The sequence below is a fragment of the Pundamilia nyererei genome, unplaced genomic scaffold (assembly GCF_000239375.1).
Source record: "Pundamilia nyererei isolate P.nyererei 1_Seehausen unplaced genomic scaffold, PunNye1.0 scaffold00112, whole genome shotgun sequence".
Classification (NCBI taxonomy): domain Eukaryota; kingdom Metazoa; phylum Chordata; class Actinopteri; order Cichliformes; family Cichlidae; genus Pundamilia; species Pundamilia nyererei.
In genome coordinates, this window is record NW_005187513.1 from 1015302 (window position 1) to 1030400 (window position 15099).

Genomic DNA, 15099 nt, shown 5'->3' on the forward strand with positions numbered 1-15099 from the left:
AATGATTCTTAAAAAAAACTAAATTTGTAGCAGTAATCTGCATGCTCGAATAAAAACCTAAAAATATCGGATATGCTCCCTTTTGTACAAATAAATCACATTTTGTATGTATTCTATGTTTTTTTTCCCTGTAGCCTTATATTTAGAGCATGCTTTCAACAATAAATACAGTTATAGTACCATCAATAGTACCATAATGGGTGACAGATTTCTTTATAAGCCCAATGACTTTAAATTCTGTAGCAAAAAAGGGAAATATTAATTTGCATGAAAAAAAAAGTACAAAAATAAACATCACTTTCTTGGCATTCAGGAAAAGAAATATTCAAGCATTTCTTGAAAACAATATGCATAAAGGAATAGTGAGATTAAACAATGGCTACTTTGGTCACATTTTAAACAAATGGAGCATCTCTGATCGGTTTCATTCACCATATTCACACAGAATTACAGTCGATCCATTGTTTCACACAGACATGCATACACTTACAGCACGTGTGCGCTAAAGCTTTTATCTACACACAAACACAGACATTTTGCAACACAGATGCACAGGGAGCTTGCTATGATGTGCAAAGAGAAATTATACCGAATAGTTAACAAAAGAAGAAGGTTAAAATAAAAACACTGAAATTGCAGCCTAACAAATGCACTTACCCTCTACTTTGTGTACAAATGCATTTAACTGCATGAGTATTGAGCTCGCGAGCCCCTTCCACTAAAGAATTAAAGGGAATATTTTAAGCCAATGCAATGTACCCCTCCATCTTCCCTCTGTGCATACAATCTGCTTATGTACATGCACACTGATTACCGATGGATCATTATCCAAATGTACTTCTATTTTGTGAGTATATTATACCGGACAGAGGGTGAATACATGGTATCAACCAAAAGACAGACTGAACGCATGAATGTACAACAACGGTACAAATGTTATAAAGCAAAAGGAGCCAGTTAGTTTAAAGAGCACTAAATATAGCAATGCAGTACAGTCCCAGCCTGACATGGCAGCTGGGGGCAAACTCATAAAACCACACTGCCAAAGTGCCAAAGGGACATAAAAAAAAGCAACACAATGCAAATTACAAACACAACCTCCACAAACATTATACACACACACCAGCCAATATTCATTATCAGACATATTGAAACATGAGTCGTATAGTTAAAGGTGATGGGAAATTGACGCTCTGATATACAGGTATATATGTACACTTTGCATATTTTACAAGGGATTTTACCACTGTGGGATATGAAACCTTATAGAAAGTTCAGTTTCTCCTCTCCAGACTTCATTAACATTTCAGATATGTATCAGTAACATTCACAATCATAGGCTAGCTTAGCTCTCCACGTGGCATTTACACCTGCAGTGCCCGTCAGTGTTCCACTGCCAGTAATCCAGATGTGTGGCACTATGTGTGGGCTCCAATTGTGGAGGTCTAGGCACAGACAGAACCACAGAGTCCAATGTGTTTGGCATGTCAGACCCAGCAAGGACTGATCAATAAAGTGACAGGAATAAAATGATTATCTTTATCACAAAACTGGATTTGCTATTTGTAATTTTAGATATTTTTTTAAAAAAAGCATTTGGGAGTTAAAATTAGTTCTTGAATTCTGAAAAAGCAGAATACGGACAGTACCGATGCATCTAAATATGATCTCAGACTCCTACATGTGGATAATAACTGTATGTCCTGATTTTCATTAACTTATATTTACACAGAGTAAAAGCAATGCAGGAAGATAGTGTTAGTTTATGTAGTTTTGTGGTGTTAATTTAAAATATTTAAATATAAGTTAAGATAGTAACAAAACTCTAAGTGGTGACAAACAAAAATACTTTGAATGGAAAAAAATATCTTTGTGATGTTAATAAGACTTAAAAATATTGTAAATTAACTTTATTGTCAGTGTCGTCATAGACAAAAGATGATGCACTTGGCTGAGGGAAGCCACAATAACCTCAGAACACTATGCTAAAAAAAAATGATATAATAAAATTAAATATACATAACTCTGGATATTACTATTATATTCTATGTACAAGGTGCTTTTGACAGTGTATATTCTTTTCAGGAGATAAAACAAGGAGGAATTCATACCCACACAGCATTTAAGGCATCATCACTGACTTCTCACTCGTTCACATGGAGCCAAAGACCTCATTCACAGACAGAACATCAACGGAAAGAAACAAAAAGCTCCTCGCTTCAAAATACTGAGTAGTGTTACATTAAGGCTAAAAGAGAACACTGAAAGGTCTGAATGTACAACGGCTGTGTAGTTCCTTCCAACATGTAGTGGCAACCAGAAAAAATAAAAATCTATTGTAGTAATCACTGACAAGAGCAATTACCCAACTTTGGCCTTCTCTTAGCCACAGCAGCTCTGCAGAGTTGCTTCCTCTTTTGGCACAATGCGGGGAGGTTCAGGACTGGACAATGTGAGGTTTCCAAGGCTGCAGAACATATAACTGACAGTTTAAACAATAATGTATTTTTTCTGTCATATATATGACAATAGAGTTGACTATATATTTAAAAAACATGAATGATGTGCACTGCTGAAGCATTGAGTTAGACCCCCTTTTGCATTCAGAACTGCCTTAATTCTTCATAGCATAGACTCAGCAAGGTGCTTGAAACATTCCTCAGAGATCTTGCTCCACGTTAGCATGATAGCATCATACAGTAGCTGCAGATTTGTCAAGCGCACATGATGTGAACCTCCTGTTCACCACATCCCAAAGCTGCTCCATTAGATTGAGATCTGGTGACTGTGGAGGCCATTTGAGTAAAGTAACTCATTGACATGTTCAAGAAACCAGTTTGAAGGAATTGACGTTATCTTTCTGAAAGCAGCCATCAGAAGATTCGTACAATGTACTCATAAAGGGTTGGACATGGTCAGCAACGAGACTCAGGTAGACTGTGGTGTTTAAACAAATCTCCATGGGTATTAACTATGAAGAAATAATACCTCCCACACCCTTACACCACCAGCAGTAGACTTAACTGTTTATGCGAGGTAGGATGAACCCATCCTTTCATGCCATTTACATCAAATTCTGACACTCCCACTTGAATGTTGCCACAGAAATCAAGACTCATCAAACAAGGCAACGTTTTCCCTTCTTTTGTTGTGCATGTTTGGGGAGCTAACACAACGTGTTCTTAGCTCACAGTAATGTCACCCAAGGTGGATCTTCTTAAAGGTTCAATGTGTCATGCAGTCAGAGGTGCTCTTCTGCATATGTTGGTTGTAATCTGTGGTTATTTGGGGTACTGCTGTTTACCTATAAGCTCAAAGAAGTCTGCCCATTCTCGCCTAACCTCTGACATCAACAAGGAATTTTTCCACAGAGAACTGCCACTCACTGGATATTTTCTCTTTTTCAGACCATTCTCTATAAACTTTAAAGGTGGCTGTCTGGGAAAATCTCAAATCAGCAGTTTCTGGAATATTCGTACCATCCCGTCTGGCACCAACAGCAACACTGCATTTAAAGTCACTGAAATGACCTTTCTTCCCCGATTCTGATGCTCGCTTTAAACTTAAGCAGGTCGTCTTGATGAGGTCTACACATCTAAATGCTTTGAGTTGCTGCCATGTGATTGGCTAGTTAGATATTTTTGTTAATGAACAGCTGAATAGGTGTACCTAACAAACTGTCCAGTGGTTGTACTTATTCTTAATGGAAGGGACTGAAATAGTGCATTCTTATTTGGGCACCTTTTACTGCTGCGACACTCATAATATTTGTACATTAACTGTGTGTAGCCGCAACTAAAGTAGCCATATGATTACAAAGGCGTGTGGACATAAATGTGCTCAAGTAAAAAGCTACATCAAGCTCTTCCTTTTGTGATATGTCATCAATACACAGGCAGCAAATCTCAATGTTTTTATGTTTTTAGTAAAACATACAGGTGCTGTAACTTGTTCCTTCACCAAGTCAATTTATTCTACCGAGAAAGCTAATTAAATAATATGCCAATGCTTTTAATGTAGTTTTTCAGATAACACAGTGATAAGGCAGTCCTTCCTGCATTTTGTTTTTGTCAGTTGCACACATATCTATGGTGTATAATAGATGACTGAAAAAAATGCAAGAGAATAGGGTTTCAGTTCTCTTAAGGGTCTAAACACCACACGCCAAACCTCACCTGGATGTATGTGTAGTGCATTATAGAGGTAAGATTTAAAACATTTTGCAAAGTAAAAACATCAATAATGAAATCTGCCTCAAGGGACAGGATGGACTGATGGTGTCAAATTTTAAAAAGCAGAAGCAGAAGCAGCCTCCAAAATTCAGATATACTAAAATGTAAGTACCAGAGGGGATATTTTCACACATGCAGTACAAATCCTGATTTTATATCTCTTGGCCTTACAATATGTAATACTTCAGTTTTGTGTCTTAGCTCATTTGTCCAGTCCACTATCCAGTGACCATAAAACTGACTAAATTCAAATGAATCTTTTATCTTCCTATGAATGTTTTAAGGAGCTCATTCTATAATGCACTGTCACAGAATATACTGCAGTAACAGTTGTTAACCTCTACTAATTGCCTCTTGCTTTACAACTAAATGACTTCGATATTGCATTGCTCTACATAGAAAAAATATTCAGTCTTAATGTCAGCAGTGTAAGCGCATCACATCGGCCACCCGCTAGATGTGAGTTTGTACTTTACTATGTAGGAGTGATAGACAATTCTTTATATATGGTGTGGAAATGCTAACGATAAAAAACAGACACAATGAAAATGCAGTTGTGTTGTTTTCAGATCTGTGTGTATTATAAGCATTTAGACTCTCTGATTTCCTTCGTAAGCCACAGGTGGAGGAGGAGGAGGAGAGCCGAAGCTGTGCCAGTCCCGGTCTCTTAGAGACACTATCCATCCTGCAAATTCAACTATCAAACTCACGTCTCTGAAACACAGCCAGGATGTAGGGAGCTCTAGGCTGTGTCTTCTGTAGTAGGCACTTTTTCATGTTTCCGTCATAGTACTTCCCTCCAGGATCTGAGAGACAACGGAGCTCCTGGAGAAAAGATCTGACATGATCTCTTGCACACCCTCCAGATTGCTTTGCTTTCCAAGTAAAGGGAAATGCTGCTGACGAGTTCAAACACTCGAGGTATCCAATTTCAGGTCAGGCTTGTTCTTTGTCTAATACAGCCAGCTTTCTGTTTCACAATGTTCTGTTACAAACTGAAATCTTTTTTTTTTTTTGCCTTTGTTCTCTCAGATACTCAGACCGTACACTTTTTTTGACCTCACGTTAAAAGGCATTATTTAGTGACCATTAAGATGCCACAGGTTTGTCTCGTTCTCACAAAGTATCTGAATGGCAACTTTCACTGGACTTTCCCTCGTGTATGAGAAAACTCTTCTGTCCCAGAATGGCACAATCACAGAAATCCTCCCCCTTAGAGGGCGGTATCATAAACCTCCTGTTGTAGGATAGGAGTCGGGCCTGGACCTGGAACCAGGCTGGATGGAAATGCTGGGGGGTGTGGATGATCCCACACCGGATCTTTTAAGGAGGAGGGTGTGGTTGGTGCAGAGGGGCCTGAGACTAGAGGGCTCTGGCCTCGTAGCTGCTCCCTGACTTCCTGCTCCAGACTAGGAGGCACAATCAGCTGGTCCTCTGGGTCCTGCTGTGCTGGAGCTGTGAAATAGCCAGACTTTTTCTTGGGAGCCTCTAGGGCAACCTCAATTAGGTTGTGACTGTCTTCAGGGGCTACCACAGAACCATTCGACAACTTCTTCCCAAACAGGCTGGATGTGGAGGGAGATTTCTTAAGGTCAGCAATCTCTCTCCCACATACAGCAAGCAAGCAGCCGTTTGTAGCAGAAACCACCACGCTGTTCTGTCTGCGCATTTTACCACCGGGATGGTCAAAGCCTCGTTTTTCAAAGTCCAAGTCTTTGGGGCTCTCATGGGGCCCCGACCGCAGCTGAAAAGCACAACAGTGAATGTCTACTTCCACTTCTAATTTGCTGCCATTGGAGATGACACCCTCGAGTGGAGCTTCATCATCACTGTCCAAGCCATTGTCCGACTGGTTACTTGAGAATGTGGTGCTGGACGGCTGCTGCTGGAATAGACCTGGGTGGGGTCCGGTCCCACCTGAGCCTGGCACCATGATGCCGCACAGTGTGGTAGCGGGGTGTAGGCTACAGCGTCTCTCTGGGCGGGTCACAGTGCCAGAGGACGGGGGTTCATCTGAAGCGGTGGACCCCGCTTCGCTGCCGATCTCTGAAGCTGATGTCTCACTGCTGAACTCAGTGACAATGCCACTGCTGGAGGAGAGGTTGGTGGCTGGGTCGCTAGGGCCCGGGATCACAGACGCAGGAACGGGAGCAGGAGCAGGGCCCCGTGGCTCGGTGGTGGTGACCGGCGGCTCACATGTGCAGCTGTCCTCACCAATGTGCAGGGACACCACGACAGCGCCGATGTTGTCCTTGCAACCGTAACTTTGGGCAAGTGAACACAACTTCTTAGCAGCAGCACGGGGATCCCGGACAGCCTGCACGGTGCAAACAGCCTCCTGGTAGGAAACTCGCTCAAACAGGGCTCGATTCCCCAGGATCAAGAACTCATCCTGGGAACAAAGCGGCTCAGTGTGCACCCAGGGCTTTGGAAGCACCCAGGGAGACAGATAAGAGCAGCCCAACAGGCGAGAGCAGCATGTCACTCCACTCACTTTGTTATCCTACAAAACAGAAGCGCCATTAGAACTGCAGCAGAGCGTATAGCCTCATAATGTTTACACAGTGGAATATGACAGAGCATATTAACACTAGATTAGAGGCTATGTGCAATTGCTCCCATTTAACAGCTGAAAACCAACATAGGCATTACCTCTGTAATAATGGCTTTACTGACTTTAACCCGCTCCATTTCCTCAGTGCAGTTCTCCAAACTGTAAACCTTAGAGAGAGGTACAGGTTGTCCATTTCGGCACAGCACGGCTTGGCAGGTACCCACATTGGCCACAGTAAGGCTAAAGGATGCTCCTGGATCTGAAGTCTCATGGTGGATGTAACACAGCAGGCCAGATGCACCCAGCTTCTGACCGGCCATACCAAGTTTCCTGCACCCCCACCAATCGGCAAACGACAAAAACAAACTCTTACAGTCAGTGAATGCAAGTAAAAGCCAGGTATTGATAATGAAAAACAGTTACACAGAACAACATGTTACCTGTGTGAGGTGAGGAAAGTGTTGCACATATACACACTGTCAACACTAGAGTGCTGCAGCTCCTCGCACAGCACGTCTCCCATAGTGCACTGCAACAGGCGAGGCACTTCCTCGTTACGGTCTCCGTCAAAGATACCATAGCATGCTTCCACGCTGTCTCTGAAGTGGTCTACAGCCAGCACAGACACACACAACCTGTCCCCAACAAAAGATGCACAATAATAGATTTAGCACATCCATCCACAAAACTTCGCCACGCTGTGTAAAATGTACAGCGCTCAGCATATTTATCAGAACACCACTGATAAATCTATGGCAATGAATGAACAGTGTTTGTAATTACCAACATTATTTATTGTTTCTGTAAAAGTTAATCCGTCACTATGTGTTTCTTAAATATGACAGGCGGTCTAAGAAATGATCAAGTACTGAGAATAAAAACAAAGTGTAAAATATTTAAACTGTGCATTTAAATGAGAAGACATTATGTTCAATGTAGAGACTGAGAAATTAACCAGCGGCCTTCAGTTGCCACTGCATTAGAAAATTGCACTGCGTGGGCTTATGGCAGTGCAGTGAAAACAAGGAATCGATGAAAACTGCATCCACACAAAAACAATGTGAAACTCTACAGTGGAACGAAACAGATGTGCATATTTTAAGATCAAGAAACTGTGCTGTTGCTTGGCTGGGCCCAAACTCTTAAGATGGGCTGAGGCAACAGTGTTATAGTTTCACTGTATGAAAGGTAAATAAATTATAAGCCAACACTATATGAATTATTGTTAAAAATAAATGATTCCAGCAACAGGTAATGATAAAATTGGTATTTAAAAAAAAGACAACCCTATAACACAGTTATAGAAGAAAAACACAAAACAGAGAAGATCTGTACACACTTGTTCCTTTGCCCGCTCATTTCAGAGTAGCCATGCTTCCAAGGAGTAGAGGCGCTCAGAGAGTCTCCTGCTGTTGTGGTAGATTTCTGGTCTAATTTCAGGGTGGTGATGTGGCTAAAAATAAAAGAGAAAAAAAGAAATACACTAGAGTGCACTGTACACCTTTATTGTGTGCCCCTATGTGACAAGAAGTTCAGTATTGGGTGCTGCGCCTCACCTGAAGAGATTGAGGGTTTTGTGTTCCAGCATCAGGCTGCTGTTGCCTGTCAGGTCCAGCTCTTGTAAAGTGGCAGGCAGGGAATCGGGCAGCTGGATCTCAGTGAGCTCATTGCAGCTTAGATCGACAAGCTAAAGAGATGCAAAACCAGGTGAGCCGAAACACGCTTAAAGTTGATCATGTGACACAAAGAAAACTGCAACGGGCCTGACCTTGATCTCAGGGAGGTTGAGGATCTCTGGAAAGACGCTGATGTGGTTCGAGTGTGCTATGAGGGTGTGCAGTCTCTTACAGCTGGACACAGTGGAGGGTATTGTTTTTAGATTGTTGCCGCTTAAATTTAGCTCCTCCAGCAGTTCCAGCTTACTTAGCTTACTAAAGACACAAACATGAAACAATAACAGCTGGGCTGAAACGGGAAAAACTTACATTGAATTTATAATGCAAGTAATGCTTCAGTAATTATTCTTAATAATAACTTCTTTAACTGCACAGTAACCCTAAAGAAGCACCACACATTTTGTTGATCCTCATAAAGTATTTTGTGTGTGCTTAAAAGGGTTCAATTTGCACCTTGGTTTAAACTAATAGTTAAGACACACAGAAGGCAGGAGAACTCACCTGGCAGGGAATGAGAGTAACTGGTTGTAGGCAATGTGGAGGATCCGCAGGTTCTGGTGTCCGATCAGCAGAGCGCCACAATTCTCGCTCAGGTTGTTCTCCGTCAGGTAGAGCTCCTGGAGTGTGCTGAGGCTCTCCTCTGATTGGCTGCTCGGCGGAATGCTTTCCAAGGCATTGGCTGACACGTTTAAGTATTTCAGGCTGTAAGAGAAGACAAACAGAAAAACAATTAACACAACAGCTCAAGTAATCAGCAGTGCATCTGAGGAACGCACCCACCCATTCAAATCCCGTTTACCGCAGCTGATGTTCAAGCAAAAAGGTTTTGAAGACTGTTGATGGCTGATAAACGGTGTCAGTAACACCGCATGATTCTCATATTGAATATACTTGACAGAGTATATTTCAGTGAAAGTGAAGCGAGCTCAGTATGCTGGTGTTTGGGAGGCCGGGTGCAAATTGAATTTGATCACGACACATTTTCACCCTGTTTGCGATGAAACATGTTTAACTGCAAATTAAATAATATTCCAGGTGGCCTCAGCTTCTGCAGCGAAATGAAGACGACTGAGGCGTCTGAAATCTGCATTTAAAGAATTATAGAGATTTTAGGAGCTTCCATATTTTCTAACATAAAAAGCCTTCTTCTAATTTATTCTTGCGGGTGGAGCATTGATTTGCATTTCATTGACCCTGCGCATTAAAGTGGGCCAGTAATATGAGCTCCAGTGGTTGTTATGTAATTGGTGTCAAGTCATTTTCTGTGTTTATCATGTACTGTAAAGTAATAAAACTTGTCCCTCTGACCCAGTGAGGAGTGAATCTCATCACGCTGTTGTTATAAACCAGCCTCAGACATTACTGGCGTGCACTGACAGCTCTCCAGCTCATACACACCACGATAAAGTTTACAGCTTATTTGGAGGTCTGGCTTTTTTTATGTTTAACATAGTTAAATAAAAAATTAAATGGAGTTGTGTTCAGTTAGTTACTGAGAAACCTAATTAAACTATATACACTGTTTAAAATGCTTTTAATTACAAATGAGTAACATCCGTGAGGTTAAGGTTGTCTCCATAGGAGAAAATCGTCTTGGATCTGGAGACTACTGCATCAAAACCCTTTACCTTCTTAATGAGCACGTGCTCAGAGTACAACAAATGGGATGGATGAGCTAAAATGTGACTCTTTTTGACCTGGTTGCGTATTTCTGGATATTCTGGGTCACTAAGTAGTTGGAGAAAAAACCCATAAAAGGTACGATGGCTTACAAGGAGTTGTTCTATACATTTGGGCCACCTCTGTTACTTTGTTATCGTTTTTGCTTAGCTCTCTGATTTGAATTTGCACTACCTCTCTTCGATTTTCAGTGCTGCTTTCATTCTGAACTTTTACAAAAATAAAATACTGGAGGCTGCCAGTGCTACCTGTCAGCCTCCTAGTAGATTATTATGCTATAAATTAGAAAATCCTTGGTAATTTCAGAAAGTTTACCTGAACTTGTGTGACATTTTAAGCAGACACACCTATGGCATGAATTTCAAAATTCTAAGTCGCCTTGTTCTCGAGTTATGGCATGGACAAACTTGCCCGGGAAGGTGGTGACAATACCCCATCGGTCATTTATGGCTAAGGGATAAAAACATAACTTTATACGCTAAAGTTTGTTTACCAGCAATCAAATTTCTATCATTCTACCAAACCTGAAGAAACACCTACAGCCTACAGAGTAATTTCTTTATTGCCCAGTTCATAACATTTAATAAAGCAATAAAGAAAGATTAGGCCATCTTCTCCTTTATTTCCCCAAGGGACGGCCACAGCAGATCGTCAGTTTGATCTGTTACAGATTTTACACTGGATGCCCTTCAAAACACACCCCTCCCATTAATCCAGGCTTGGCACCAGTACCAGGAGTCCAGTAGTTTGTGATCCCCTGAGGCTCTGGTCCCATAACAGGGATCTTTTTTGTGTAAGTCAAATATGTTAGCCACTACACCATGGTATCAAAAATTAAGTAAGTAATAAGTAAGTAGCTAAGTAATAAAAAAAGATCATTAAATTTAATAAGTTACATTACAGTACATGTTTTGAATAAACGGTTACATTACATTGCATTTTTCAGATGGGTAGCTAGTATTCTGTAACCTATTTTATTTGGAATAAAAATAACCCTCCTAACATCGCTCTCAGGAAACACATAATGCACAAAGTAGTCACTCCCATTACATCTCGGCAATAGAGACAGTAAAGTGCATTAGACCATTTGAACTGCTAATGGGTGTTAAAAGATTTACCACACAGGAAACAGGAGAGAAAATGAATCTTCAGTTATGGTGTGGAATGCTCCACTGATCTTGACCACAATCTCTTCCTATAATCTCCACTTCATTCCCAAAACAATGAGCTGTAGTACAATGACTGTCCACTGCAACACAACAGGGAAGTCACTGCCAATAAAAGTTTCGAAGCAGGCGAGCCAGCTGATAAAGGACACAAATGATAACACGAAAAAGTCAAAAAGCCCACTGAAAAAAGAAGGAGAGAGTACAGCGATTCAGACTTACTTTAAGGCCTTCAGAAACAGACTCTCTGGAAGCTCAGCTAGCATGTTGTGCTGGAGGTCCAGGGCTTCCAGAGGGACATGGTCAAGGAGTTCAGGCACTCTTTGCAAGCGATTGTATCCCGTCAGCAGCTTCCTCAAACTCAAGCTGTTAAGCAGTCTGCTGGAGGCCAGAAGACACATCACAGAGCAAGATCAGGACAAGAAAAAGCACTTATGAAACTTTGCGGGTGGTGGGTAGCCCTCACCAATCTATCAGTGACCTACTGACCTACAGTTTACCTGCCCATACAAACTAGCACAATAGCTTTTCCCCCAGATACCAGCAACAAAGTTATGAGTGCGTACAAAAGACAGGGGAGCAGCATCCAGTTTTCAAAAGTCTTTTCTGATTCATTCACTGTTGTCTGATACAAATACTAGAGCCTGGCAATGAATGAGGGTACTCTGAGCCAGGCACTATAAGATGGCCACGTTTTAATGTTGCAGCCAAAACACACAGACACAAGAAAACCTCACACCACATTTTCACTACTGTAAAAAATGGTCTTTATCTGCACCAGCTGGCATTCATGCGAGTAGTTAGAAAGAATGTTTAAAATCATATCTCATTATTAAGGATTTTAGGCAGCTGTTTATTAAACGACAGGCGGAATAAATTCAATTTGTGCAAAAATGTTTAAAAAAGGTTCATAACCTGGAAGGAAGCTCCGACAGGAGGTTACGTGTAATGTCCAGCATCTCAATTTTTCTGCAGTCACACACCCAGTCTGGAAGATACTCCAAGAGGTTCCTGTCTCAACACACACACACACACAGAAACACACACACGAACTGAGCAGTTGGTCAGGCCAAACCGATATTCTCCAGGGCCATTTAGCCCTGCAAATGATCTGTACTTTAACAAAAACAATTAGCGCGTGCAGTTGGGGATAGATGTTTGGTAGAAAGAAATTGTGCAGATGTTTCTCACACTGGCAAAAACACAAGACAGCTTATTTAACCACTGGCCTATTTCAAAGTTTGAAAGGTTCGTGACCTTAAAAGAGATTTCTCAGATTTGCGCATCTTTTACTCATTTATCTGTCCAGCTATTATTTAATCCCTACAGGCAAAGTGACTCTAACAGCTGAAAGGATGAGAATATGCTGCAAAGGGGCTTCAGCTGCCTTTGCCGACATGATAAAAAATAAACCAAAGCGATGATTACAATTCCTCCAAGTCCCATAAATTTTCCATAAATATTGTAACTCCAAATCCTTTAACAGTTATATAAGTACACAGAATATATGTTTGGAGGTTGTTGGGTGATAATGATCTATTTCAGTATTCATGTTGATTTACAACCACATAAACACTGAGCAGAACTAGATTAATGAGCACAAAGACAAAGATACTATTTTTAGACATCAGCGTCTCTGTAGCCACTTCTTATTCCCAGCCAGAACTCACTGTGATAGGTCCATGTGCGTCAGCTGGTTAGGGACTGGATAGATGTTGACTGTTGTAAGGCCTGTAGGCAGATAAAGGCAGCAATCATCAACCAAACATCTGGACCATTCCTACGTGCACTTACATGATGCATGTAACAGTGGAGGGAAGGGCAGGAACATACAGACAAATAGCCAGTGATGCATTAATAGCAGCTACTTGACGCTCTATTTGACTCACGGTTGCTGCTGGCATGAAGCATGCGCAGTGTGAAACCGCTGAGTGTGAGTGTCCCCAGCTGGTTGCGTTGGCAGTGCAGAGTCTCCAGGTTGCACACAGAGCCGAGGTCTAGCGATTCTAAGCAGTTGTCCCGCAAGTCCAGCTGGGTCACCTGGCTCACTACCTCTAGATTCTCACTTTTCACCCACCGCAATCCATTCAGCCTATATTTAACAGAGAGAACAGAGCACAGAAAAAAATTATTTTGTATGCAAGCGGCATGATTTTTAGGGCTGTCCCAAATCAGTATCTCTTTTAAAAAATCATATCACAACATTTGATGCCGGTAATACTGTACGTTTAAAAACACCTTCCTCACATAGTGAAACGAAAAGGAAATACATCCTGATTTCAGGAGTGCACGGTACATCACTGTACTCAGATACATGCTCTTTAGTAGCTCATCCATCTTTCATGAGAGCTGCCAGCATAAATTCACCACAGCTGCACCTTGGTCCTTATAAATATAGCCTGCACACCACAACTTAACTCACAAGGTTGAGAAATTATCTTGCTGTGGTTGGAGGAATGGTTGCCGGCTTAATCTTCGCACCACAAGAAAAATTAGCATGTTTTTTTATCCCAGTTTACCAGCCATGGAGGTCCCCTTGAGCAAGACACCCCACTTGTACGGTGCAGAGTTCTTTCTCACTGTGCTGCCTTGTATAATCATCCCTCTGTTTTCATATAGTTGTGTTTTTCTCTTTGCCCTTTGTCAGTCTCTTGTGCCTTATATCTTTCCATATTCTTTTTATTTATTTTTTTATTCCTCTGGACTTTGTGTTTTCTTGTTTTTGATTTTGGTCAATAAAGGCTCATTTTGTTTTCTGCCTCGTCAGGCTCTGCATCTTGCAGTCAGGTCCTCTCTTTGCCATCCCTCCATATGACATATTGTTTATTTGTGAACTGCTTAGAGGCTGGCATATACAGAGTGGAACAATGTCAGGATAATCAATTCAGGACACTGTCAGAAGTTTCCCTTACTCAGTCAAAGGAGCTTGCAAAGAAAACTTGCAAAGACTACGATGACCTGGATGACTGAGAACCTTCACAGACATATTTTCCCTTACTCACATACTACAGTATATCACACAGCAGGAGATAGTTTACTTCAAATGCATCCTGCTGGAAATGAACTGCGCTTCCAGGATAGAGCACGCAGGAGGTAGGACACATGACACCCACTCACTCGCTTAAATTTATTGGACAATTTCCTGTGCTAGCCTCGCGCAGGCTCAGTCAGCCATGTGATAGGGAGCTGGCAGGTTTAAGGCCACTTAATGTCAGATCCAACTATGTTGATGATTTGCGTTCTCACATTCACAGTACAGGTACAGTGTCATGAAAAGTACCCCCCCCCCTTCCTTATTGCTTAGTTTTTTAATATTTGCCACACCTACATGTTTCAGATCATCAAACAAATTGTAATATCAGATAAACATAACCCAAGTAAATACAAAGTGCAGTTTTTGAATTAAGATTTCAGATATTAAGGGGAAAAAACTATCCAAACCTACCTCACCCTCTGTGAAAACTAACAAGCACTGAATCATGAATTAAGTGTGATTAACATGATTTTTTCAAAAGATTTTTCTTCAATAGAGTGATTTCTTGATTTCAGACTTCCTGTCTGAGAAGTAGTAGCCTAAAACACCTTAAAAAGCAACATATCATACCATGATGTAAAAATACAGCTTAGATACAAGTCAGTGACATTTATCAGTCTGGAATGTGCTTTAAAGCCATTTTTAAGGGTTTGGGATTCCAGTGAACCACAGTAAGAGCGATTATCCACAAATAGAGAAAACTTGAAAGAGAGATAAACCTTTTCAGGAGTGGCCGGCCTACCAAAATTTCCATAGC

At 41.3% G+C, this 15099-nt stretch overlaps 1 protein-coding gene across 4 annotated transcripts in view; it reads right to left on the minus strand.

Moving 5' to 3' along the window:
- Window positions 1–2789: 2789 nt before the first annotated feature.
- Window positions 2790–15099, minus strand: part of phlpp2 (PH domain and leucine rich repeat protein phosphatase 2) — a 37052-nt gene continuing 24742 nt past the window's right edge. For 2 of the 4 annotated variants that reach the window (XM_013913040.1, XM_013913039.1), the window contains exons 9-19: window positions 13198–13400; window positions 12979–13039; window positions 12224–12319; window positions 11531–11689; window positions 8964–9164; window positions 8555–8717; window positions 8343–8473; window positions 8126–8239; window positions 7227–7421; window positions 6885–7116; window positions 2790–6735 (exon numbers count right to left, since the gene is read on the minus strand). In XM_013913040.1, the coding sequence (XP_013768494.1) occupies window positions 5446–6735; window positions 6885–7116; window positions 7227–7421; window positions 8126–8239; window positions 8343–8473; window positions 8555–8717; window positions 8964–9164; window positions 11531–11689; window positions 12224–12319; window positions 12979–13039; window positions 13198–13400 (2845 nt within the window). In that variant the 3' untranslated portion in view covers window positions 2790–5445. The remainder of the gene's footprint in view (window positions 6736–6884; window positions 7117–7226; window positions 7422–8125; window positions 8240–8342; window positions 8474–8554; window positions 8718–8963; window positions 9165–11530; window positions 11690–12223; window positions 12320–12978; window positions 13040–13197; window positions 13401–15099) is intronic. The other 2 variants (XM_005741608.2, XM_005741609.2) reach the window with 2 other exon arrangements.